We start from the raw sequence: 27,373 nt of genomic DNA on the forward strand, positions 1-27,373 counted from the left end.
GCCATGTGCTGCACCCAGTTTTTGCTGAATTTGGGAATGTGGTCCTAAAACATGCATATACAATACATTTGAGGTAGCGAGTCAGAGGAAATCTGTCTAGAACATTTTATCTGGAGTGTTTTGGCAAGATGATAATAGCAAGAACATGCACTCCTCCACAAAATGTGAGGTCTGAGAGGTACAGTTCTAACTTTTTGTTAATTCAGCTATGAAGTGAAAGTTGAGTTTTGTTGAGCTGTATGCTCTCGTAATAATTTTTCACAATATTACATGTTGGATTCTTAATTTTTTTGCTTTTCATTCATATTCACCCCTGCCTGTTCTTAGCCACTGATGCATAATTCCTTCATGTTTGTGTTGGTTCTCTTCAGGTACAGATCTGCTCCACATCTATTTTATACAGTATTTGTTTCTGCACATATGGAGCAAAACAAACTCACTAATCTTTTAATCTCCCCGGTGACGTCCTCACAAATGAACAATGGTTCACTAATCCACATAATAAAGTATGGGAAGCAGAAATAGCATCCAATTAGACCAGTAATTGGAACAACTCAGAAAGGGATGGTGCAGTGATCCTTTAGCTATGGAAGGCTTACTTAATTCATTCTGTTTATGATTGTCATTTGGAGCAGTTATGAGATAAATATTAAGATATGTCCTTTGTTTAATAGATTTTGAAACCCTTCAGCGACTAAAATATTTGCCCAAACCAATGAGAAACACCAACTGTGACAGCGGAATTGGTGAGATCCACTCAGTATTTGAAGGAAAACATCATGGTACTGGGCCCAAGGCTGAAATGGTTCAATTTTCAACCAGTTTTATGAGTCCCAAAGAAATGAAGCAGAGCACTAAGAACAAAAGCCTTCCTCAAGGTAATGCTTAAAATTTGTATAAGATGTGTGTATTTTAGAGTTGGCATTCTCCCATCTATAAGAGATGGACATGCAGCAAACAATACATTTAGCTGGGGTGTCTTCATATGGTGCACTTTTGTTGGTTGTGAGGGCCAATCCTTGTGAGGTAGGTTCTGCCACAAGTGTCACACATGAAACTGCCAGGTAATATTTTGGGTTGTAGCTTTTTGGTGTTGATGCCTGTTGCCAAGCTACTTCAGCACACCAGCCCACAAGAGGCATCGCCATTTTCCCCCCCTTTTTGTCAGCTCGTGACTCTCTCTGGTGCGATAGTTGATGTTTAGGATCTCCATGTCACGCTTGCAGGCATTCTTGAAGTGGAGCTTTGGGTGCCCCACTGGTCGTCTAGCTCTGGCTACCTCACCATACAGAAGGCGCTTGGGTATACGACTGCCTTTCAGTCTGCAGACTTGTATTTTAATTCAACAATAATTAGCACTAAAGTTAGTCTTAATAACATTGTGAGGATCATAGGAAATAGGAGCAGGAGTAGGCCATTTGGCCCATTGAGCTTGCTCCACCATTCCTTCTTCTTAGGCAGTCCCTCAGGAATGAGGATGGCTTTCGTCCACTCCAGGGTTGTGGGTCCTTAGGTGACTGAATAGTCCAATTCTGGATCTTCACACTCTGCCACAGGTGGGGTAGGTGGTGTTTGGTGAGGCGAGTGAATGGGATGCTTGAATTTCCGAGCACGCCTTCCGCTGTTGGCACTTGGTTGCTGCCTGGGCATGTCGACACTGTTCGAACTGGCTGGCACCTTGGCAGTTGCTTCTTCTCCATTTTGAGCAGTCTCAGGCAAGAGATTCCCATGCATCAGTGGAGATGTCACATTGTTTCAGGGATACTGTAAGGACATCCTTGCAGCATTTCCTCTGCCTCCTGGTAACCTCTTCCCATGACAGAGCTTGGAAAAGAAAGCTTGTTTTGGGAGTCTTGTATCAGGCATGCGGACGATGTGACCCATCGAACGTAACTGTCTAGTCGTGACCAGTGTCTTGATACTGGGGGTGTTGGCCTGAGAAAGGACACTGATATTGGAGTGCCTGTCCTGCAACTGAATTTGCTGGATCTTGCGGAGGCACCACTGATATCGGTCCAGGGTTTTGTCTGCTGTACAGTGTCCAAGTTTCTGGCGCATACAGGAGGGCAGGAAACACTGCGGCCCTTTTAGACCATGGGTTTGGTGCCAGGTTTGAGGCCTTTGTCGCCAAACACTATCTTCCTCAGATGACCGAAGGCAGCGCTGGCACACTGGAGACGTTGCTGAGCTTCATCAATGGCTGCCCTTGCTGAGAGGAGACTCCAAGGTATGAGAAGTGATCCACATTGCCCAGTGGTTCACTGTGTATCTTGGTAGTCGGGGTGGGGAGGAGGGGGGGGGGGGGCAGAGTTGCATTGTGGGAGCAGGCTGTTAGAGGACCTTTGTCTCCGGATGTTTAGCTTAAGGCCCATTCTTTCATACGCCTCCGTGAATACATCGACGAGCGTTTAAAGCTCGGCCTCTGTGTGTGCGCATATGCAAGCGTCCATTCAAACAGATCATGGCTGATGGTCTATATCTCTGCCATTTTTCCCCCCACTATCCCCATATCCCTTGATAGTATCCAGAAATCTATCGATTTCTGTCTTGAATATGCTCAATGATTGAGCTTCCACAGCCCTCTGGGGTAGAGAATTCCCCAGATTCACCAGCTTCTGAATATAGAAATTCCTCATCTCAGTCTTAAATGGCCTGTCCCTTATTCTGAAACTGTCCTCTTGTTCTAGACTCAACAGCCAGAGGAAACATCCTATCCATATCTACCCTGTCACGCCCTGAAAGAATTTTGTAAATTTCAATGACGTCACCATTCTTCAGAACTCTAGAGAATACAGGCCCAGTTTCTGCCATCTCTCCTCGAAAGACAATCCTGTCATCCCAGGGATTAGTCTGTTGAACCTCTGCACCCCTTCTGTGGCAAGTATATTCTTCCTTTAGAAAAGGAGACCAAAAAATTCCAGGTGTGGTCTCACCAAGGCTTTATACAATTGAAGCAATGCATCATTACTCCAGTACTCAAATCCCCTTGCATTGAAGGCCAACATATCATTTGCCTCCTTAATTGCTTGCTGCACCTGCATACTATCTTTTAGTGACTCATGATCAAGGACCCCAGGTCTTTTTGGACATCAACACTTTCCAACCCCTCACCATTTAAGAAATACTCTTTCTGTTTTTTCTATCGAAGTGAATCACTTCACACTTATTCACATTATATTCCATCTGCCATGTTCTTGCCCATTCACTTAGCCTGTCCAAATCCCTTTGAAGCCTCCTTGCATCCTCCTCGCAACTTACATTCCCTCCTAGTTTTGTGTCCTTAGCAAATTTGGAAATATTACAATTGGTCCCCATTTCCAAATTATTTATATAGATTGTGAACAGCTGTGGCCCAATTACTGACCCTTGCAGTACCCCACTAGTAACAGCCTGCCACTCTGAGAATGACCCATTTATTCTTACTCTCTGCTTTTTGTCTGTTAACCAATTCTCAGTCCACTGCAGTATATTACCCCCAACAGTATGTTGCCCCCAATCCCACGTGCTTTAATTTTGTTTGCTAACCTATATGGGACCTTATCAAAAGCCTTTTGAAAATCCAAATACACCACATCCACTGGTTCTCCTTTATCTGTGCTACAAGTAACATCCTGAAAAAACTCCAACAGGTTTGTCAAACATGATTTCCGTTTCACAAATCGAAGTTGACTCTGCCCAATCATACCATTATTTTCCAAGTGTCCAGTTATCTCATCCTTTATAATAGATTCTAACATTTTCCCTACCACTGATGTCAAACTAACAGGTCTGGAGTCTTCCCTTTTCTCTCTCGCTCCCTTCTTAAATAGTGGGGTTACATTTGCTACTTTCCAGTCAGTCAGAACCTTTCCAGAATGTATAGAATTTTGAAAGATAACGACCAATGCATCCACTATCTCTATCGCCACCTCCTTCAACACTCTGGGATGTAGCTCATCTGGTCCAGGGGACTTATCAACTTTCAATCCAATTAATTTTTCAAGTACTACATCTTTACTGATACTAATTACTTTCAGTTCCTCATTTTTACAAGTCTCTCAATTCCCTAGTACTTCTGGGAGATTTTCTGTGTTTTCCTCCATGAAGTAATTTTTATTTATTTTTATTTTTTATTTAGAGATACAGCACTGAAACAGGCCCTTTGGCCCACCAAGTCTGTGCCGACCAACAACCACCCATTTATACTGCAGTAATCCCATATTCCCTACCACCTACCTACACGAGGGGCAATTTACAGCGGCCAATTTACCCATCACCTGCAAGTCTTTGGCTGTGGGAGGAAACCGGAGCACCCGGCGAAAACCCACGCGGTCACAGGGAGAACTTGCAAACTCCGCACAGGCAGTACCCAGAATCGAACCTGGGTCCCTGGAGCTGTAAGGCTGCAGTGCTAACCACTGTGCCACCCTTGATAAGTCTCTCTGCCATTTCCTCATTCTCCACCACAAACTCTCTTGTCTCTGCCTGCAATGGACCCACATCCATGTTTCTCACTGCACCTATAATTTAAGCTGGCTAACCAGATGTGCCTTATTCCAGCTTCTCCCTCTTCCTCATCTATTGATGTATCTATCTTCCTAAATTTATGCTCAATTCTTCCTGCACTTTCCCAGTTGTTGTTTGCTGTTTTGTTGGGGTATGGTTCCAAAAATGTCTGTATCCCACCACTACTTCATCCTAGTGACCATTCTACAGTGAGGCAAGTGAGTGATAAACCATAGAGGACAACCTATCAATGCACTGCCAATTATCGTCTCCTCGGATAGCACATGAGTCCGTGACCGTTCAAAAATTAGCAATGCTCATTTACATGCATTCTGGCCAATGTCTTATCCAGCCTTTAAAGGGTGCCCTATTCCAAATGAATGTGGTGAATAATTGAAAGTGAAATGTGTCACATTTCCTGATGAAGCTGAATAGTAAAAAATTTAATGCCCATCATGTCTTAGCCGGCCAACAAATAGCCATCCAGTCTAATCCCACTTTCCAGCTCTTGGTCTGTAGCTCTGTAGGTTATGGCACTTTAACTACATATCCAAGTATTTTTCAAATGTCTTGAGGGTTTCTGCTTCTACCACCCTTTTCAGGCAGTGTGCTCCGGACCCTCACCACCCTCCCTGTGAAAAAAATCTCAACTCCTAATTCTTCTGCCAATTACTTTGACAAAATATCTTTTATTGTGCACAAAAATATATCTTTTGTAATTTTAAACTAGTTTACAAGCTGGTGCAGCTCTATGGTTGGTTACATTGCATTTAATCAGGACCAAAATGGTCTCCTGTTCTATTTTGGATTGCCTTGGGTGGGAGAAGAATTTTCCATATTTTTGTTTCCCTAATTGGCTTGGTCTTTATTTAATTTTTCACCTTCCAGGGTGATTAGATGGTTTCTAGGTGGATTGGGGAATGTATATATTATGATACACAAGACATTGCAGCTGTGTGGGACAGGCTGGATAGACTAGAGTGACTCTTCCTATCGGTTATTGTTGATATGTTCATATTCACAGGAGCACACGTTGATACAATGCATTTGTTGTATCATTATGTATATTGGTTTGCAAGGAGGCCACAAAGACCATGACTAATCTAGTTAGACAATCCATTGTCTTGGGTGGTTCCCAGGGAATCATGGGCCTCCTGTAATGCACAGACTGGTGCACCTTTCACTTATTAATACAAGGATTCATCATTGTGCCATGGAATAACCTCTGTCTTCCCACCCCATCCCCCTCTCCTCCACCACCACAAGTGATCAAAGATCCAGGAATGTCAGCCAAGCCTGGTCACTGCTTAAGGCTGGAGATATGCCAGGCAATCTGACTGCCATCCTGGAGACCTTTTTTTAAAACATGATCTTCTCACCAGTTTCTGCGGAGGGAAAAACAGGCCGCTAACAGGAAAGATGGGATTATCCAACTTCTTGGTCAGATGCCACTCGAATAATAACCCGACCCTACCAAACTCCCAGATAAGGTTGGCAGGCTTCTGTTCACTCCAGCCAGGCTATCTTCTCCAAAGAAACCATCACAGGCCATCCTGATCTTGAAGTGCTACTAGACCTTGCATTGGCCGTTTGTGTAAAACATATAATGTATCGCTGTCATTACTCCATCCTTTGTTTATAGATTGACATTAAATCTGTTTTAAACCAAAGGGGCTAATTCACCCTGTTTAGAATACAAACAGTTTTAAAAATTATATTCTAAAATCTCAAGTCAATTTCTAGGCATATGTTGTTGCAGCCATAGTCCCAGAGGACCATAGACATCTCTCTCCATTAGAGAGACACAGTTGGTAATGTATAGCTGGAGGGTCACCAGTCCTCAAGCTTGGGATAAAGTGAGGAGGCAGGCCTCCATGAACTACCATAGCCGGTATGGGGATTGAACCCACGCTGTTGGCGTCTTTCTGTATCATGCACTAGCCGTCTAGCCAACTGAGCTAAGTGACCCCCATGTAGCAATAGCTTTTCAGTTTGAACTGATTGAACATAAATGCTTTTCTCTGTCATTATTGTGATTTCCAAGTCTGTCATGCGAAACTTCAGCTTATTTTTCCTTTTAAGCATAGAATTCCTATTCGTATTGAGATGTTCACCAACAATTGGTAAAAAAAAATTTACATTATCCAAAGTTTCTCTTCAAGTGGAAAAGCTATCTTAAATTTCCAAGAAGCATAATTTCATCTGTATAGAAAACTTGGCACGATAAATGATTCACTGGCTTTATGGGAGGGATGATGTCATTCTGTGGCCAGAAGCACTGTCAAACAAAATGTGACGCTGAGCCACATGAAGAGATATTAGGGCAGGTGACCAAAACCCTGGTCAAAGAGGTAGATTTTAAGGACCGTCTTAGAGTAGGTGAAGAGACAGAGAGATTTAGCGGATAATTTCGAAGCTCAGGGCCTCAGCAGCTGAAGGTGCGGTCGCCAATGTTAGGGTGAAGGAAATTGGGCGTGAATGAGAGGCTAAGATTCAGGGGACACAAAATTCTCTGCGTTGTGGGCTGGAGATGGTTTCAGAAATAGGGAGGGATGAGATTGAAAAATGTATATGACCGAAGAAAACAACTTAGGGGGGGGGATTGGGGGTGGCATGGGGAATTAAAGGATAATATGTCTTCCAGAAAATCTTTGTGTTCAGTATGGTGGACTGCAAACCTTTCAAAGACTTGGTTCCTGAAATATTTACACATTGTAATCTTTAGGCGATTCTTGGATGTATCAATGTTTCAACTATTAATAGAACTGCTTTAATTTCTGAGGTGGAGAGCAAAGAAAACAACAGTATTTTACCTCACCAAACACTGACTGACTAAACTTGTGTCCCAATGCCACATATTTACCTGTTTATTGTATTGTCATTGAACGGGAATATTATAGCATCAAACACTGGGTGAAGAATTCCTCGTTGCTCATTCCAGATAAAACCATGAATGTATTAGTTTCAAATTCTCAGATCATCAAAACCCAGGCCTTTTGACATGTTTAGTTTATTGTGGTAAGGAAATCTTTTAAAATGGTGGTTACCTAATGTGTGCATGCGTGTGTTTGTGTTTCTTTACTGGAAGCTATGTACCAGGGCCCTTGGAATTCTTCTCAAAATATATTCCCCTTGCTCCCAGGTGGCTTCAGGAAAGTTGCCTCGACAGCTAAATTTGTGACTGCCTCCTACTCCATTCCAATAACCCTCAATTGTGCTTATTGTTGTAGTGTTGGTAAAATCAACAGGTATGAACATGCTGATGGATCAACTTCTCAGCTTAAGTAGGATTACTTTTGAAATATTACTATTTAAAAGGCCTACTCCACCCTCTGTTGAGTTAGCTAGTTCCAGCCAGGACATGTCACAGGATTTGGCACTGGAACCCCTATTGCTTATTGAAACAAAAGACCTGGATTTAGAAACACAGTGGAAGTTGTCCGATTCATGGATGATACTGAAAAGGACAAGTAGGCACTTGATTCTGATGAAGCAGCCAAGGAACTATAGAAGGGCCTACAAATTCCATGGAGATCAGTTGAGACTGCTGCTAGGGTTAAGGTTGGCTTCCTTCCATCTACAAACATTGATGGACACACAGCAAACAATCCATTTAGGCGGGGTATCTTCTCGGTGCACCTTTTGTTGACATCTGTAAAGGCCAATCCTTAAGAAGCAGGTTCTGCCACAAATGCTGCACTTGAAGCTGCCAAGGGATGCTGTGAGTTGTTGTTTTTGATGTTGGCGCCAGTTGCCAGGCTGCTGTAGCAACTGGTCATCGTGGTAGTGCACACCCGTTCACAGGCTGTGTCACTATTTCCCTCTTTTGCCAGCTTGTGTCTCCCAAGTGCGATAGTTGACATTTAGGACCTTTTATGTCACACTTGCAAGCAGCCTTGAAGCTTAACTTTGGGCGCCCCACTTGTCGTCTGGCCCCAGCTACCTTACCGTACAGAAGATCCTTGGGTATGCAGCTATCTTCCTTCCTACGGACATGTCTGATCAACTGAAGCTGCCTCTGTTTGATCAGTGCCAACACACTTGGGAGCTCTGACTTTGAGAGGACTGCCGCATTTGTGATTTTGTCCTACCAGAATATACCCATAATGTGTAGTAGATAGCGAAGATGGAAATTATTGAGTTTCTTTTCCTGGTAGCTGTAAGTCACCCATGTTTCACAGCCATACAACAAGGTGCTGAGAACACAGGCCTTATAAATGATCAGCTTGGTCCAAGGGTTAGCTTTGTTATCCCATGCGCGTTTCGAAAGTCTGCCAAAGGTGGTAGCTGCTTATGTTGTAGAGATTGCTGCACAACATTATTAGTTAATAGGGCATACTGAACCAGTTAGCAGGCAAAGCCGAAAGAGTTCCAGCACTGATGGACTCCATATTGACTGTCAAGTTATTTTGGAGCAGGAATCAACCAAACCGAGAATGTAGAGCTATATTTCCAAATCAGTCGAGTATTCCGATGCTGAAGCTGTATATTGCTCTGGCTAGGTAATACTTGATACAGTGTTGAGCAATGTTTGCCCAGGCACAAGAGAAATATGCAAGTCCTCAAAATAGTGGAGACAATGGTTATAAGGCTAGTGTCAAAGGACTGAATCATAAAGACAGAAGTGAACAATTTGTAATCTTCAGCCTTCAGAGGGGGCAAAGAGAGGGGACCTCATTCATTATTTTCCAATCCTCTGCTTACAGTTGTGGTGACAGAGGATTGGAGGACAGCTAATGTTGTACCCTTGTTTGAAAAGGGAGAAAGAGATAGACTGAGTAATTACAGGCCTGTCAGCCTAACCTTGGCAGTTGGAAAATTATTGGAGAACATTCTGAGGATCAGGATAAATCCTCATGTAGGAAGACACAGATTAATCAAAGACAGCACAGATTTGTTTAGGGAGGTCATGTCTGACTAACATGATTTAATTTTTTGAGGAGGTAACAAAGATGGTCGATGAAGGTCGTGCATTTGATGTAGTCTATATAGATTTTAGCAAGGTTTTTGATAAGGTCCCACTGACTGGTCATAAAAGTAAAAGCCTATGGGATCCAAGGCAAAGTGGCAAGTTGGATCCAAAATTAGCTCAGACAGAAAGCGAAGGGTAATGGTTGTGACTGGCAGACTGTTTCCTGTGGGGTTTTGCAGAGCTCTATACTAGATCCCTTGCTTTTTGGGGTATATAGCAAAGATTTAAACTTGAATGTAGGGGGTATGATTAAGATGTTTGCAGACGACACAAAGATTGGCTGTGTGGTTGATAATGAAGAAGAAAGCTTTAGGCTACAGGAAGATATCAGTGGACTAGTCAGGTGAGCGGAACAGTGATAAATGGAGTTCAATCCAGAGAAGTGTTGGGGAAGGCTAACAAGGCAAAGGAATGCACAATAATTGTTAGGATACTGAGAAGTGTAGAGGAACAGAGGGACCTTGGTGTGCATGACCACAGATCCCTGAAGGTGAGTGAACAGGTATAACACAAGAAATATGAGCAGAAGTAGACCATGTGGCCCATCGATCCTGCTCCGCCATTCAATACGATCATGGCTGATCTTGGTCTTCAGTTCCACTTTTCTGCCCATTCCCCATATCCCTTGATTCCCTGCAAGACCAAGAATCTCTCTATCCCAGCCTTAAATATATTCAATGATGGAGCATCCACAACCCTCTGGGGTAGAGAATTCCAAAGATTCAGAACCCTTTTGAGTGAAATATTTTCTCCTCATCTCAGTCCTGAATGATTGACCCCTTTATCCTGAGACTATGTCCCCGTGTTTGAGATTCCCCGACCAGTGGGAACAATCTCTCAGCTTCTACTCTATCAAGCCCTTTCAGAATCTTGTATGTCTCAATTAGATCGCCTCTCATTCTTCTAAACTCCATAGAATATAGGCCTAATTTACTCAGCCTCTCATCATAGGACAACCCCCTCATCCCAGTGACCAATTTAGTAAATCTTCACTGCACTGCCTCCAGTGCAAGTACATTCTTTCTTAAAACTGCACGCAATATTCCAGGTGAGGTCTCTGCAAAGCCCCATACAATTTAAGAAAGACATTATTCCTGTACTCCAATCCCCTTGCAATAAAGGCCAACATTCCATTTGCCTTTCTAATAGCCTGCTGCACCTGCATATTAACTTTGTGCATTCCTTGTACGAGCACCCCCAAGTCCCTCTGAACATCAACACTTACCAGTTTCACACCTTTTTTTTAAAGAAAAAATTCTGCTTTTCTATTTTTATGACCAAAATGAACAACTTCACACTTCCCTACATTATACTCCATTTGCCATCTTGTTGCCCACTCAGTTAACCTGTCTCTATCTCTTCGCAGCCTCTCTACATCCTCCCCGCAGCTTACCTTTCCACTGAGCTTTGTATCAGCAAACTTAGATACATTACTCTCTGTCTCTTCATCCAAGTCATTAATATAAGGTGTAAATAGCTGAGGCCCCAGCACTGATCCTTGCGGCACCCCATTATTCACTGCCTGCCAACTTGAAAATGCCCTATTTATGCCCACTCTCTGCTTTCTGTCTGTTAACCAGTCCTTTATCCATGCTAATATATTGCCCCCAACACCATGAGCCCTTATCTTGCCTATTAATCTTTTATGTGGTACCTTATCGAATGCCTTTTGAAAATCCAGGTATACTATATCTACTGGTTCCCCTTTATCCTACTCGTTACATCCTCAAAAGGTCTAAGTTTGTCAAACAGGATCTCCCTTTAGTGAAACCATGCTGACTTGTTCTAATAATACTCTGCTTCTCCAAGTGCAATGTTAAGACTTCTTTAATAATAGTTTCCAGCATCTTCCAAATGACTAATGTTAGGCTAACTGACTTGTTGTTCCCTGTTTCCTCTCTACCTCCTTTCTTGAAAAGCGGTGTAACGTTTGCCAACTTCCAATCTGATGGGGCCATTCCTGAATCTAAGGAATTCTGGAAAATCATAGCCAGTGCGCCCATCATCTCTGTAGCTTTCTCTTTTAGAACCTTAGGATATAGGCCATCCGGTCCCGGGGACTTGTCAGATTTTAGTCCCTCAAGTTTCTCCAATACTTTTTCTCGATTGATATCAATATCCCTAATTTCCTCTACTCTTTTTGCCCCTAGGTTACTGCCTATTTCTGGTATGGAACTTGTGTCTTCTGCTGTGAAAGCAGAAACAAAATATTTGTTCTTTGTCTCTGCCATTTCCTCATTCCCCATGATGATTTCTCCTGTCTCTGCCTCTAAGGGACCAATGTCTGCTTTAGCTACTCTCTTCCTTTCTATGTACTTATTAAAGCTCTTACAATCTGTTTTTATATTGTTGGCTAGTTTATTTTCATTTTATATTTTTCCTTTTTATCAACTTTTTGGTGGCCCTTTACTGTTTTCTAAAACATTCCCAATCCTCAGACTTGCTACTATTTTTTACAACATTGGAAGCCTCTTCTTTTAGTCCAATATTCTTAACTTCTGAGTGAGCCATGGATGAGTCTTTCCGGACGAGTTTGTGTTTTTGAACGGAATATGCTTCTGTTGAATCCTTTGAATTGTTTCTTTAAATGTTTCCCACTGTTCACTTACCGCCATACCTTCCAGTCTATTTACCCAATTAATCTTAGCCAGTTCTCCCCTCATACCTTCCTAATTGGCTTTGTTTAAGTTTAAGATTCTTGTTTGTGATTGAAATGCGTCACTTTCAAACTTGACATGAAATTCAATGGTATTATGATCACTGTTTCCCAGTGGATCTTTTACTATGACATTGCTTATTAACCCTGCTTCATTACACAATACGAGATCTAAGATAGCTTTATCCCTAATCGGTTCTACAACGTATTGCTCCAAGAAACTGTCAAAAAAGCATTCTAAAAATTCACCTAGACCACAGTTGCCAATTTGATTTGTCCCAGTCTATATGCAGATTAAAGACCCCACAATTAATACATTACCTTTTTTACATGCTCCAATAATTCTGTCCAATAATATCACTATTGTTAGAGGGCCTGTGAACTACTCCCACCGGTATTTTCTGACTTCTGCTATTCCTAATTTCTACCCAAACTGATTCTACTTCATGATCTTCTGAGGCCAGATTCCTTCTTATTAATGTCTTTATGCCATCCTTTACTATCAGGGCTACTCCTCCTACTTTGCCATTCTGTCTGTCCGAAATATTGTGTACTCTGAAATATTCATTTCCCAACCTTGATTTCCTTGTAACCATGTCTTGGTAATGGCAATTAGATCTAGATCATTTACCTCTATTCGTGCCACTAGCTCATCTATCCTATTACAGATGCTTCATGCACTCAGATAAAGGAACTTCAATTTCATTTTTTGAAATCTCTCTATTCCCTGCAATGACCTTATTTGCAATGTACAATTTTTGTTAAACTCTCTGTCCCTTCCTATCCCACTCTGTTGGGAGTTACCCACATCACTACCTTGCTCCGATGCCCTGACCCCTCTCTTTTGGATTTCTAAATTTCCCTTAACCCAAACCCTTCCCCACCCAACCACCCCCCCCGACCCCGTTCTGTTAATTTAAAGCCCTGTCCATAGCCAGGGCAATTGGCCAGGACGATGGTTCTAGGCCATTTCAAGTGAAGCCCATCCCAACGGAATAGCTCCCTCTTCCCTGAATACTGATGCCTGTGCCCCAAGAATCGAAACCCCTTCTTCCCACACCACTCTGAGCCATGCATTTAGTTCTCTAATCTGCTTGATCCTGTGCCAATTTGCACATGACTCGGGTAACAATCCAGAGATGATCACCTTTGATGTTCAGCGTTTTAGTTTGGACCCTAACACCTCAAATTCTCTAAGCAGAACATCATTTCTTGTTCTACCTATGTCATTGGTTCCCACATGGACCACAACACCTGGATCCTCCCCCTCCCACTCCAGGTTCCTTCCCAGCTATGAGGAGTTGCCCTTAACCCCGGCAGCAGGCAGGCAACACAGCCATCAGAGTTCCTGGTCGCAGCTGCAGTGAAGAGTATCTATCCCCCTGACCGTACTGTCTCCTATCACTACCACATTCCTCTTCTCCTCCCTTTCCCCCCCCCCCTGCCCCAGGAATGGCCTCTTTCGCCATGGTCAGGCCGCTCATCCGCCTTGCAGTCCTTCTCTTCATCCACATAGGTAGCAAGGACCTCGTACCTGTTGGTCAGGGACTGAGGCTCCTCCGTCACTACATGCTGATTCCACCTACCTGCCTCACTTGCAGTCACACTCTGCTGTCCCTGACCATTGACCATCTCTAATGTTCTCCCTACTGTAAGGGGTGTGACTGCCTCCTGGAACCAAGTGTCCAGGTAACGCTGCCCTCTCCTTGATGCTCCACAAAGTCTGCAACTCAGTCTCCAGCTTGGTAATTCTGAGCTGAAGTTGTGCAAGCTGCAGACACTTAGTGCAGATGTGGTTTTCTGGGATTGCAGTGCATTCCACAGATTCCCACATGCTGCAGTTGCAACACGCCACAAGCCCTGCCATCTCTGTACAATCTTTTTTTAGTCAATTAGTAAATAATTCAAGCTGAGAGTTGCACCTTGGAGTCAAAGGAAGAAGACTCACCAACTGCTGAAAAAGAAAGGAAAAGGAGCCCCTCTTTCCCCCTCTGCACTGAATCCCCACATACACCAAATTTCCACATTCACTCTGGCAAATGCCTCTCACTCAGGCAAACTCTGTCCTTTCACTGTGGATAAGGTAGTCAAGGCATACGGGATACTTGCCTTTTATTATCTGAGACATAGAATATAAAAGCTGGGAGGTTGTGCTGGAACTGTATGAACACTAGTTAGGCCACAGCTGGAGTACTGTATGCAGTTCTGGTCATGGCACTATAAGAGCGATGTGATTGAACTAGAGAGGGTACAGAGGAGATTTATGAGGATATTGCCTGGATTGGAGAACTTTAGTTATGAGCAAAGATTGGATAGGCTAGGGTTGTTTTCTCTGGAACAGAGCAGGCTGAGGAGAGACCTAATTGAAGTGTATAAAATTATGAGGGGTCTAGATAGATTAGATAGGAAAGCCCTATTCCCCTTGGTTGACCAGCGGGCATAAATTTAGGGTAAGAGGTAGGATGTTTAGTGGGGATTTGTGGGGAAATTTTTTCACCCAGAGGTTGGTGGGGATCTGGAACTCGGTGGTAGAAGCAGAAATCTTCATAACATTTATAAGTACTTGAATATGAATTTGAAGTGCCGTAACCTACAAGGCTACGGACCAACAGCTGGAAGGTGGGATTAGGTGGGATGGCTAATTAAACATTGTGGCTGGGGGAGAGCTGTAGATTTCTGCCGAATATATGGCTAGCTGTTCCGAATATACTTATCTTCATTCAATGTGGGCATCATTGGTGCCTTTGTTTCATTCACCTATTCAATCTTGTTCTTACACTTCTTATTTTGTATTTCTGACAGAGTAATCCCCTTCAAGGAAGAAGCTGTCTCCAAAAGCAGGTGATTTTCCTGTCTTCATGTCAATGAGTTGTGCTTGTATGTTTGCTGACTGTGACCGCTGTGCTGGCCACAGTTTCTCAGGATGCGTGGTGCTGCTGTTGTACAGTGAGCTCCGCATTTGGCTCAGCCTGTGCCCAAGGAGTTAAATGGAATGAATGAGCTCAGCACTTAACATTGCATGAAGCTCATAGGAATTGGATTTCTTTTGCATCCTATATAGATTATTTTGATATATGGATTATTTTAGTTAGTTTCTAAAATGCTTTCTAAATCTCCGACTGGAATGCAAAGAAATGCTTATAGTTTAAATTATACAGTTGGTGGTATCGTTGAATATAGTTAATCATTTGTCACAATTTCAATCATGCTTTTGATCAAACTTGACAGACAGTGAGGACATGGTATATGCACAAGTCAGCTCCTGTGTAGCCCACATCCATATTCTTTCATTACTTCCTTCTACGGTCTGCTAGTTTATTATTATATGTGAGCATCTAAGCTTGAAATTATCCAGTATTGTAGCCTAGCCATACAAAATAAATATATCTGCTTATGTGATTTCTGTAACCACCAGCACGTACGTAATTTCAGAAAGTTTTAGTTTTTTAAAAACAGTTGAATCACCTTGATCTATCTTGGAGCAATTTTGTTTGATAGATTTGATAGATGCATTTAAACCCCTTCACTCGCCTCTAACAAAATACCAAACTCCAACCTCCTAATAACATCTCCAATACATTAATCTTAATTTTCCATTTCATACCCCCTTATGATCTCGGAGTTGTCAGAGTTGTAGATAGTTTTACTAGTGCAAGTCGCTGTGTTTCAAAGTAGTTCATTGCTTTAATATTTTTCTGTGAGGTCATATGTAAAGGTGCCCTTTAACTACAGGTCTGTTTATGTGCTGGAAGTTGACACTAACAAAATTAATTTCACACAAGGCCCTGTACACTTAAAATTTACAGGCCATTTGTCACAACAGGATGCGGTAACTTGGAAAATTATAATGTGATTAGACAGAGTCAGCACTGTTTTATGGATGTAGTGTTTTTGGATTTTCAGAAGGTATTTGATAAGATGCTACACAGGAGGTTGTTAGACAAGATTAGACCTCATGGGATTGAAGGTAATATATTAGCAAGGGTTGAAGATTGGTTAGTGGACAGAAAATGGAGTCAGAATGAACAGGTCATTTTCAAAATGGCAGGATGTAACTAATGAAGTACTGTAAGTGCTTGGGCTTCAGCTATGTACAATTTAAATCAATGACTTAAATGAGGGGTCTGAGTGAAATATATCCAAATATGCTAATAATTAAAATAATAGGTTGGAAAGTAAGCTGTGAGGTGGATGCAAAGTGGCTACAAAGGGATATCAACCTGTTAAGTGGCAATAAAGTGGCAGATGAAGAAGAATGCAGAGAAGTGTGAAATTGTCCACTTTGGTAAGAAGAATGGAAAAGCAGAATGTTTTATGAAAGCTGAGAGACTAGTAACTGTTGGAATTCAGAGGCATTTGAGAGTCCTAATACCTAAAATACAGAAAGTTAACATTCAGGCACAGCAAGTTAGGAAGACAAGGTGTATAAAAGTAAGGAGGTCTTGCTACAATTGTGTATATAGGCTTTGTTGAGATCACACCTGGGGTACTGTGTATTTTTAAGCAACACTGAATCTGAAATGTTCAATTATAATTGGAGTACTGTGTATAAATGACTAAAAACTGAACTGGACCAGCCACATAAATGCTGTGGCTACAAGAGCAGGTCAGAGGCTGGGAATTCTGTGGCAAATGACTCTCCTCCTGACTCCCCAGTGTCTGTCCACCATCTGCAAGGCACAAGTCAGGAGTGTGATGGAATACTGTCCTCTTGCTTAGATGAGTGCAGCTCCAACAACACAAGAAGCTCAACACTATCCAGGACAAAGCAGCCTGCTTGTTTGGCACCCCATCCACCACCCTCAACATTCACTCCCTCCACCACCGACGCACAGTGGCAGGAGTGTGTACCATCTGCAAGACGCACTGCAGCAACTCACCACGGCTCCTTCCAAACCCGTGACCTCTACCACCTAGAAGGAAAAGGGCAGTAGATGCGTGGGAACACCACTACCTGCAAGTCCCCCTCCAAGCCACACACCATCCTGACTTGGAACTATATTGCCGTTCCTTCACTGCCGCTGGGTCAAAATCCTGGAGCTCTTTTCCTCACAGCACTGTGCATGTGTCTACACCCCAAGGACTGCAGAGGTTCAAGAAGGCAGCTACCACCACCTTCTCAAGGGCAATTGGGGATGGGAAATAAATGCTGACCTAGCCAGAGATGCCCACATCCCAAGAACAAATAAAATAAAAACTTGGTCGTCTTACCTGAGGAAAACTATATTTTGATTTGGAGATTCACTAGATTGATTCTTGATGAGAGGGCTGTCCTATGGGGAGAGATTGAGTAGAATGGGCCTATATTCTCTAGCGTTGTAGAGAATAAGAGGTGATCTCACTGAAATATTATGAAGTTCTTGTCGAGCTTGAAAAGGTAGAGGCTGTTTCCATTGGCTAGAGAGTCTAGATCTAGGGGTCATAGATTATGGATAAGGGGCCAGCCATTTAGGATTGATGTGAGGAGAAAATTCTTCATTCGGGGTTGTGAATCTTTGGAATCTTCTAGCCCAACAAGCTGTGGATGCTCAGCCAATGAATATATGCAAGAGTGAGATTGATAGTTTGTAGACACTAAGGGAATTGAGGGATATGGAAATAGGGTGGGGAAGTTGAGTAAATGTGGAAGATATGCCGTGATCTTATTGAATGGCAGAGTAGGCTTGGTAGGCCATGTGGCCTATTCCTGCTCCTATTGCTTTATGTTCTTATGTCTGTGATCCACATGAGCCTCCTTCCACCTTACATTATCTCATTCTATTAACATATCCACAGAGATAGGAAACTACATCCCATCAATTTGGCTGAGTTAAACTTGGGAATGACAGTTGAAATGATCTGCACTGGCACCTTGCATAAAGGAGTTTTTGGATTTAATTCTGCTTTCATAAGACAGCATGAATATCGATGTCATAAATGTAATTCTATTCTCCATGTCCCACATTTCTAAATAACTTTGCGACAACTTGTATTCAACTTCCATTGATCAATCTTATTAAAACCTCTCATAAACAAATGTCTTCTTTACTTGAAATGGTAACTGAAGTAGATTGGAGTTTGACCTTTGTTTGTCTCTACATTACAGTAGTGCCTCCTCAGTTAGTGAATCCCCAGACACACATGGAGGTAAAGGCAGGACAACGGGCAGAGGTGTACATTGGGATTTTAGGAACTCCGCCCATTGCTGCTACATGGCTGAAACAGAAAGACCAGGTATGCAAAAAGAAAACCCTTCAGGTGCAATTTACATCAGCATGTGGTCCAGCAATTAACATTAACGAAACATAGAGGAAGAAGAGGGTGTTCTAGTGTTCAAATCTGCTCCTTCCTTGGACCATGTACAATTTACTTTACTTTATTCTGGAGTCTACTGGAGTCATTTAATCTGTTCCAAAAGCTTCTTATCCCTGCACCAGCTCTTGACTCAAGTCAGCCGAAGACTAGATTATTGCTACCACATCTGGAAATATTCCTAACAATTCTTTTTACATTTTTTTTCACTTTTCTCTAACCTCTCTTTTTTTTTTTTCTTTCTTGCTCTTTCCTCTCTCGCTCTCCCTCTCCCAACCTTTGCTGTCTGCCCCTATCTTTGGTACTATCGTGTCAGTGCTTTGTTAAACTTACCTTGCTTCCCCCAAATGTGCAACCATATTGCCTTCCTTCCACAGTACACTCATTGCACTTTTTGCTATTCTAATCATTCCTTCTCCAAGATCTTAAAACTAGAGTTCATCACCCAGTTTATTCTTCCTTCTATGATCTTCAGACATCCGGAACTGAAGCTTTGGGCAACAGTGGCATAGTGGTAATGTCACTGAACTAGTAATCCAGAGGCCCACCATGGCATTCAATTAATTTCTGAAAATCTGGAACTGAAAGCTAGTCTCAGTTTCATGGCACCATTACTATCATCAGTTGTTGTAAAAACCTATCTGGTTCACTGATGTCCATTAGGGAAGGAAATCTGCTGTTCTTATCTAGTCTAGCCTACATGTGATTCCAGACCCACAGCAATGTGGTTGACTCTTAACTGCTCTCTGAAATGGCCTAGCAAGCCACTCCGTTGTCGAGGGAAATTCGGGATGGACAACAAATGCTGGCCTTGCCAGTGATGCCCACATCCCATGAAAGATTAAAAAAAAAAAAAATCACCTAACCACTAACTCCTGATTCACCTTGTCTTCCTTCTATTAAAGATCTGCATGAGTGTTGATGGTGGATAGCTCTGGATTGAGGCTGGGGAGTGAGTGTTTCAACAAAACTTTATTACTGGGACCCTGTCTGATGTGTGGTATTTTTAAGCAATACTGAATCAGAAATATTCAAAGTTTTTTTTTTTCACCATACATTTACACAACACTTTGATTTGCTCTTTTAATGAACATGTGTATATACTGGTAGAATGTTCCTTTTGGTTGTAGTACATGTATTCATTTTTATTTGGACTATTTGCCACCTTTTCATCTCCTCTATTTACTTCAGATCTTGAATAGTTCTCGAACTTTTGTGAACACTACAGACACTGGGACCAAACTGGTAATAAAGGATGTGCAAATGGATGACACTGGCCATTACACACTCGTGGTGAAAGACCGAAATGGGAATGTGCAGCATCATATCAGTCTGGCTGTTGTAGGTAAGTAGAGTGCTAAACATTCTGGTGAGAAACATAAAGTATTAAAAATAATGTGATGCAAATAATTTCAGCTATTGGATTTCTATACATCTCTGCCCGCTTGTCATTATCCTAAGAATGTGAGACATGTTTTTGTGTGTGAGCACAGGCAAGCTCATATTCACATTTTGGTAACAAATCTCCTATATGACTGAAGCTTAATAGGAGTAAATGTGGATTGAATGATAGATAACAGAATGCAAGGTGGAGTATGATATTGGAGCAAATGCCAAATCACATTAAAACCCAGCTTACCACTTTTCTCAGACAGACCAGAGCCTCCATCTGGAAGACCTTATATCTCTGAGTTAAGTAGCAGCTCTCTCACCCTGTCCTGGTCTGGTCCATGTTATGATGGTGGTAGTGCTATCAAGTCCTACGTCATTGAGGTGAAGCAATCTGGAGATTCGGAGTGGAGAACGTTGACTGATTCATGCAACAGCACTTCATATCATGTGAGCTCTCTGAAGCCAGGTGGAGAGTACAGCTTCCGTATATATGCAGTGAACTCGTATGGCATTAGTGAAGTGGGTGAGGAATCCGAACCTGTCAAGCTAACTGATGTGGAAGGTATGAATTTTAGTCGTCTTGTTTGTTTTATTCTGACATGATTGAAATGATAAAATATTTAATTAAATACATACATACAAATTTGGGATATTACAATCATGAAAGAAAAAAAAGTACCTCCATTCACACATGTTTTCCAAGTGTGTGGAACTAGGAATAGAGCTGAGTTGTGGTAATTGTGTTGGCTCTGTTCTCTCTTAATCCATCCTATAACTCCATGTTGAACCATGGAGACTAGACTGAATGCCAACTGTAGCATCTGTCTGGGCATCATCAGTTTGTCTAGATTTCATTAATGTTAATGGATCTGACAGGGGATATCTACCTAACTAATTAAATGCTCCAATGTGCACTAGACCATGGAACATCTGTTAAAATGAATAAGCAAAGTCTCTAATTTTCTCTCCGTCTATTTGAAGCATACTGTCTTCTGCTGCGTTATGATGACATGTGCACTGGTAGCATGGCAGTACCTTGAGCCAATCTTTTTGGGAGCTCGCAAGGGATAGTGGGAGCACGCTGGGCTGATTATCATGTATTGGTCTATCTCAGTTCTAAATGGTTAAGAACTGGTGCAAACCTTACCAGAATGGTGATGTGCCAATGGCAGTCAATTTTCCAAGGTCGTAACTGTGCTTGGCTCCAGGTGTAGATCTGTAGCAGTGGGTTAACCTAGTGGCGGAAGCAGAAAATTGTGTGTTGATGATGTAAAAGAGATTTCTGGAAAATTAGAGAAGTGGTAGAATAGGGAGTCAAAATTCTTTCTTGCAGGAAAAATCCAGATATTTTAAGTTTTTGCCAAGATTTGTAGATGGAAAGGATTAGGTGAAAGAGAACACGAGGTTCAAGAATTAGTGTATAATTGAAGTGTCAGTGCAGCCCAGTACTGTTTGGCTGTTGAAATAGTGATGCTGTGTGAGGTGACTGCAAGAAAGATAGCCATGTTTGCCACTCTGCTACTATTTCTAAATAGTATTGCAGCATGTCGACCAGGGAAGCAGGCTTGAGGCTAGAGCTGACTGCTATGACTATTATTTGCACCAACCCTATCCTGCACATTAGCTACAGGCGTCCTTGCAGTAGGTGGCACAGTTTTGCATCCATCTACTTGCTTGGAAACTGTGAAGACTGTCCCCTGTGGCCTTGCTAGATAAGTTCCACAAAGACTATACATGTGGTTGGCTATTCCCAACAAGATACCGTCAATCAGGCTTTACTGATGTTGCTTGCTCCAGCATGCTTTCTTTTTTGCAGTGCCACTGAAAGCATGACGCATTGTGATTGGGCTTGGTCCAGGAAATTATTGCAGATGATCAGGCATTCACATATTTTATTTTGCTATTTGGTCTGCTCTCACAGCGTCACATTGCAGTGGGAGCCGACACATGCAGTAATACTCTATAACAGTAAGGAACAGGTGTCTGGAGGTATGAGGGTGATGATGGGTGGATGCAGGAGGCCACTAGCCCTGCTTTTCATCCCTCTGTTTTGCCTCCTTTTCTGACTTCAGTGAAGTCAGGAAGTAGGATTCCCAGGAGCACGAGGGTTTGGGGAGGTGGGGAAGGGGGTGAGAACAATTGCCACAAAGGCTTATGGGAATGTAAGTGGCTACAGAGAAAAATGGCCAAGAGAAATGATGCACAAATGAATATTCTTACCAGCTCCTTTTTTAAACCTACTTTCATATACTAGTCAGAGCCCAGCAACCCAGGCACCCATTTATGTTTGAACATGATGAGGATAAAGTCAACTTCTGACATTACTACAGCAGGATGAAACATCACTTCCTCTTGGCTTCTGTCTAGTTCAGGCTGGAGCTTTCCTGAGACCTTTGTCTATTTGAATATAGCATGGTATTGTAATTATCAGCTAAGATATTTTTAGCTAGGGGTACAAATTGAAATTCGGATTCTGGCATTTAGATTGTAGTTTCACAGATTGAATGTAGAGGACACTGATTTCTGAAGGAAAGTTAGTACAGCAATCGAACCAAGGGGAGAGTTGGAAAAATGCAAGTTTGGGCTTCTCCAAGATTGTTGACCATTGGGCACATACATGGCCCATTTATTGAAGCAAACATTGGGTATAAGACAGTCAGGTCAAAACCTCCCTGTACATGGATGACGTCGCCGTCTTCTGTTCGGATCCGCTGTCTGTGCGCAGACTGATGAGCATCTGCGACCAGTTAGAACTGGCCTCGGGAGCCAAAGTTAACCATGGCAAGAGCGAGGCCATGTTCTTTGGGAACTGGGCTGACCGATCCTTTGTCCCCTTCACCGTCAAGGAAGACTACCTGAAGGTGCTGGGGATATGGTTCGGAAGGGCCGGGGCGTGCACCAAAACCTGGGAGGAGCGAGTAGCCAAGGTACGACAAAAGTTGAGCATGTGGGGGCAGTGATCTCTCTCCATTGTGGGTAAGAACCTGGTCATCAGGTGCGAGGCGCTCACGTTGTTGCTGTACGTGGCGCAGGTCTGGCCCATACCCCACTCCTGCGCTGTGGCGGTCACCCGAGCCATTTTGCGCTTCATCTGGGGATCTAAAATGGACCGGGTCCGGAGGGACACTATGTTCAAACCTTTGGATAAGGGTGGGAAAAATGTACCCAACGTGGCCCTCGTCCTGATGACCACCTTCATGTTTGGCTGCATCAAGCTGTGTGTAGACCTCCAGTACACAAACTCCAAGTGTCACTACGTGCTGAGGTTCTATCTGTCCCCGGTGTTGCGAAGGATGGGCTTGATCACATTGCCGCGGAACGCTCTATGCAGTTGCACCGTGCCGTACCACCTATCCTTTGTGGAGCAGTTTCTGCGGGGAAACACCTTTGATCACCGATCCATCAGACAGTGGTCTGCACGGAATGTCCTCAAGGCCCTACGGGAAAAGGAGACTGAGGATCCTGTGGGATGGTTCCCCGAGCAGACAGTCAGTCATTTGGCGGAATGCCTCATCACCAGAACTTGGCTGGTGGTGAGAAGAGCCCTCCCTGTCAGATCCTTCAAGCACACCCGAAGTCTCGCCCCCTCCGCGCAATGCCCCCGTAGTGGCTGTGGTGGGGAAGAGACGGTTGCCCACCTCCTCGTGGAATGTGTCTTTGCAAAGCAGGTGTGGAAAGAGATGCAGTGGTTTTTGTCGAGGTTCATCCCAAGCAGCTCTGTAACACAGGAGTCTGTGCTCTACGGGCTGTTCCCAGGGACGCACACCGAGACAAACATCAACTGCTGCTGGAGGACTATCAATTCGGTGAAAGCTGCCCTTTGGTCTGCCCGAAACTTGCTGGTCTTCCAGCGCAAAGAGTTGTCCACGACCGAATGTTGCAGACTGGCACATTCCAAGGTCCAGGACTACGTGTTGAGGGACGCACTAAAGCTTGGGGCAGCTGCAGCAAAGGCTTAATGGGGAAAGACCACAGTGTAAGGTCCCCCCACCAAGCTGAACTGAGGGGCTGGATCCATGGAAAACCCCTCGAACTGTATCGGGAAAATTTTGTGTGCTGTAAAATGTAAAAATGTATATGGCATGACAAGTGTGAAATGGAAGGGTTGTGAGGCAACTCAGGATTGTATAGAAGGAAACTGATCTCCTTTGCACTGTTGGTATTTTTTGACTTGGTGCTGTTTGAAACTGGTAATGTAATTTTCACAGATTTCTATGAATAAAGTATATTTTGGGAAAAAAAAATCAGGTATAAGACAGTATGGGCTGTTAGGAGTTGTCGTTGCCATCTTGCTGAATCTTTAATGCAGTTTTCTCTTTCTTTTTGAAGAGAAAAAAGAGAACGAGGAGGAGTCAGAGTATTATGTGACAATAAATACATCCCAGAAGCTAACAGATCTATACATACAGCAGGAGTGTCTTGGAGTGTAAGTGTCAATGTTACAAGTCTATGCATGTCTTGCCTTTTCTTTTTAATATAGTATAGAAGTCTGGTGACTTTCATTGTTGAGTTCCTTATAGTTAGATGAACCTCATTTTTCCTCCAAGAATATATTAACATGAATGTATCAACATAGGTGCGATATTACTTTGCACATATTAATGTTTACAGAAAACTTATTTTTCATTTTCCAAATATCTCACTTGTTGATGGATGAGTTATGGTGTTTTGTTTGGTGTGAGTACATTGTGTGTACTTTCTGTGAAAAATGTCCTCCCATCCATATAGTTAGAAATATGTGTTTCATTGTAGAAGTTGATATAATACTGTGTCTGCGTGGGTTTTCTCCGGTTTCCTCCCACAAGCCAAAAGACTTGCAGGTTGGTAGGTAAATTGGCCATTATAAATTGCCCCTAGTATAGGTAGGTGGTAGGGAAATATAGGAACAGGTGGGGATGTGGTAGGAATATGGGATTAGTGTAGGATTAGTATAAATGGGTGGTTGATGGTCGGCAGAGTCTCGGTGGGCCGAAGGGCCTGTTTCAGTGCTGTATCTCTAAACTAAAACTAAACATAATACATTTTTCCTTCACCATGACTTGCCATTTTGGATTGTCTTTTCCATCTGAAAACCTGCCTTACTGGGCTTGGCTAGGCCGATTCCTGTTGAATAAAGGGAAAGCAAATGGAGGAGGAGCCAGTTCACTAATAATTAGGGTCACATCAGAGTCACTGTGTTGACTAAGTCACAAGTGGCTGATTTGGGGTCACCTGGCTGCCCTCATACGAAAAGATGGCAGATCACACAGCAACACCCAGTCCTTGATGACCATTGATGATGTGTATTTGTTTGCACAACATCTAAACTGGCCCAGATCACCAATTTCTAGGTTGCTCAACAGAACCACTCTGGGACATGCCTGTAAATCCACATTATTGGACTCGAGACCGCTCCGATACAGTATGCCTAGTTTCTTACAGCTGGTCTCTAACCAAGCATTTTTGATCATTTTTAGAGGGACATTCGGTAAAGTGTACAAACTGTTGCAAAAATTCACCGGAAAAATCCGAGCAGGCAAGTTTTACAAAGCCCGTACAATGAAAGACAAGAAGAGTGCACGCGATGAGATTGAGATCATGAACTGTCTGCACCACCCAAAACTGGTTCAGTGCTTAGAAGCTTTTGAGAGTCGGACTGAGATCATCATGGTGATGGAATAGTAAGTGTGTTCCCATATATAAATCTATAGGGAAGTGATGAGAGAGGCTCACTATCATTACCAAAGAATGAGTTTAGCTGCAGTAATTCTTATTCCAGTGGAAACATCTCGAAGCGGTGGCCAGATTTAAACTGAATTACAAATTGGTTGCTTTCGTGTACGCAGAGAGTAGTTGTTAATAGCAGCAGCTCCGGAACGTAGGAGTAGGTTCATTCAGTCCCTCCAGCCTGCTGCACCATTCAATTGGATTATGGCTGATCTGTACCTCCGTTTGATCCATTGCCCAATAAAAAAAACTAACACTCAGTCTTGAAAATTTCAATTGACCAACGTCCACACTCTTTGGAGCTCCACATTTCCACTACCCCTTAGGTTAAAAAAAAAAAGTTCTTTAGGATTTCACTTGCATGGAGTTCAATCACTTATGAAGTCTCACAAGGATTAATGTTAGGATTATTGCTCTGTGCAATCTAAAACAATGATTTGGATTTAGGTACCCAAGGTTACAATTCTTTGGCTTGATGTTGACACTGAGATGTGTGCAGGAGTCAGGACTTTAGATGAAATAAATAGATTGCAGGCTGATATACTGGGGAGAATGAGCCTGGGTGTGAACGTCCTTCAGTATAGATAAATACAGTGATGCATTTAGGTCACTGCGGTGGGGGGCGGAGGTGGAATTTTATGCTCTCCTCTGCAATGGGTTTGGAGATGGAAGAGCATATAATCAGGTGGTATGGCGGCAGAATAAAGTCTGGGGCGGGTAGGCCCTTGAATGGCCTTCCCGCCCTTCTGCCAATCGAGGCCCTTAATTGGGCAATTAATGCCAGTTAAGGGTCTTATCCTGCCGCTGCCACAATTAGCCAAGCAGTGGCTGAGCCCTGTCGCCGCATAGGAAGTATGGCGAGAAAAACCGTGCGGGTTGCTTGCCATCTCTGGGGGTGTGGGGATGGGAGGAGTGGGGTCGTCCCTCGTTAAAAGGCACAGTACCTGAACGAGGGACCCAGCATTGGGAAGGGGGTGTCTGCTGGGAGCCACACCACTCTCCCGCCCTTGCTGCCGACCTATATCCCCTTCCTCCGCGTGATCACTCCTGTCCTGACCTACCTGTGGCCTGGGTCCAGTACCGCTCCTAGGCCAGGGGTGGGTGCTCCACTAGCAGTAGCCACTGCCTCCACAGTGACACTGCTCAGAAAGAGCTGCCAGCCTCTGACAGGTGAGACTTCTGGCACCAGTGTCCTTGACCCTGTGGAAGACCCGCTGCTGTCCAGTTAATTGCACTTGATTGGGTGGGACTTCCAGATGCTGAGACCACCTTCTCTCTGATAAAATCCTGGCCTGTTATTGTTCACATGTATACCATGCAGGGTCACCTGCTTAAGGCTGAGGAGCAGAGGAGGGACCTGGCAGCTTATCTGTGACCAATGCTGCGCGGCTGTAAAAAAAAAAAAAAAATGCTGTTCATTGCATAGTTAACAGATTTAAATATAAAACTGGAAATACGATACTTGCCCTATTCAACACTTGGTACAGCTGAACCTGGAATGCTGTACCCAGTTTCACTCCTTATGTGGTGAGCATATTGAAGGCCTGGTGAAAGTCCGGAGGAGAGCACCACAATGATCCCAGTCTTGGGGCTCCGTTATCAGGGTTTCTCCGGGAACTGGGGCTTTTTCCATTAGAGAAAGGTCAGCTTTGGGGGAATACAATTGACATCTTTATAAGGTGAAAGGAGCACATTCAGTTTGGGAGGATAATTTGAGCTATCAAGAGAGGGATAGACGAGGGAGCATTGGAACAAAATAAATTACAGGTTAGATATTGAGAAGCAGTATCTTCAGCAAGAGTCTTTGACCTCCTGGAATAAATTACCAATGCATTTAGTGAGTGTGAATCCACTGCAGGCCACGCCACAAC

The 27,373-nt window shown here is 43.2% G+C and overlaps 1 protein-coding gene across 1 annotated transcript in view; it reads left to right on the forward strand.

Moving 5' to 3' along the window:
- The window catches only part of LOC137348060 (myosin light chain kinase, smooth muscle-like), a 128,888-nt gene that overhangs the window by 73,047 nt on the left and 28,468 nt on the right, over nucleotides 1-27,373 (forward strand). Inside the window, 7 exon segments of the mRNA XM_068013186.1 lie at nucleotides 675-878; nucleotides 14,916-14,954; nucleotides 18,199-18,326; nucleotides 19,596-19,749; nucleotides 20,056-20,358; nucleotides 24,126-24,222; nucleotides 25,253-25,456. Of these exon segments, the coding sequence (XP_067869287.1) occupies nucleotides 675-878; nucleotides 14,916-14,954; nucleotides 18,199-18,326; nucleotides 19,596-19,749; nucleotides 20,056-20,358; nucleotides 24,126-24,222; nucleotides 25,253-25,456 (1,129 nt within the window).

This window comes from Heterodontus francisci, chromosome 33 (assembly GCF_036365525.1).
Source record: "Heterodontus francisci isolate sHetFra1 chromosome 33, sHetFra1.hap1, whole genome shotgun sequence".
Lineage (NCBI taxonomy): Eukaryota > Metazoa > Chordata > Chondrichthyes > Heterodontiformes > Heterodontidae > Heterodontus > Heterodontus francisci.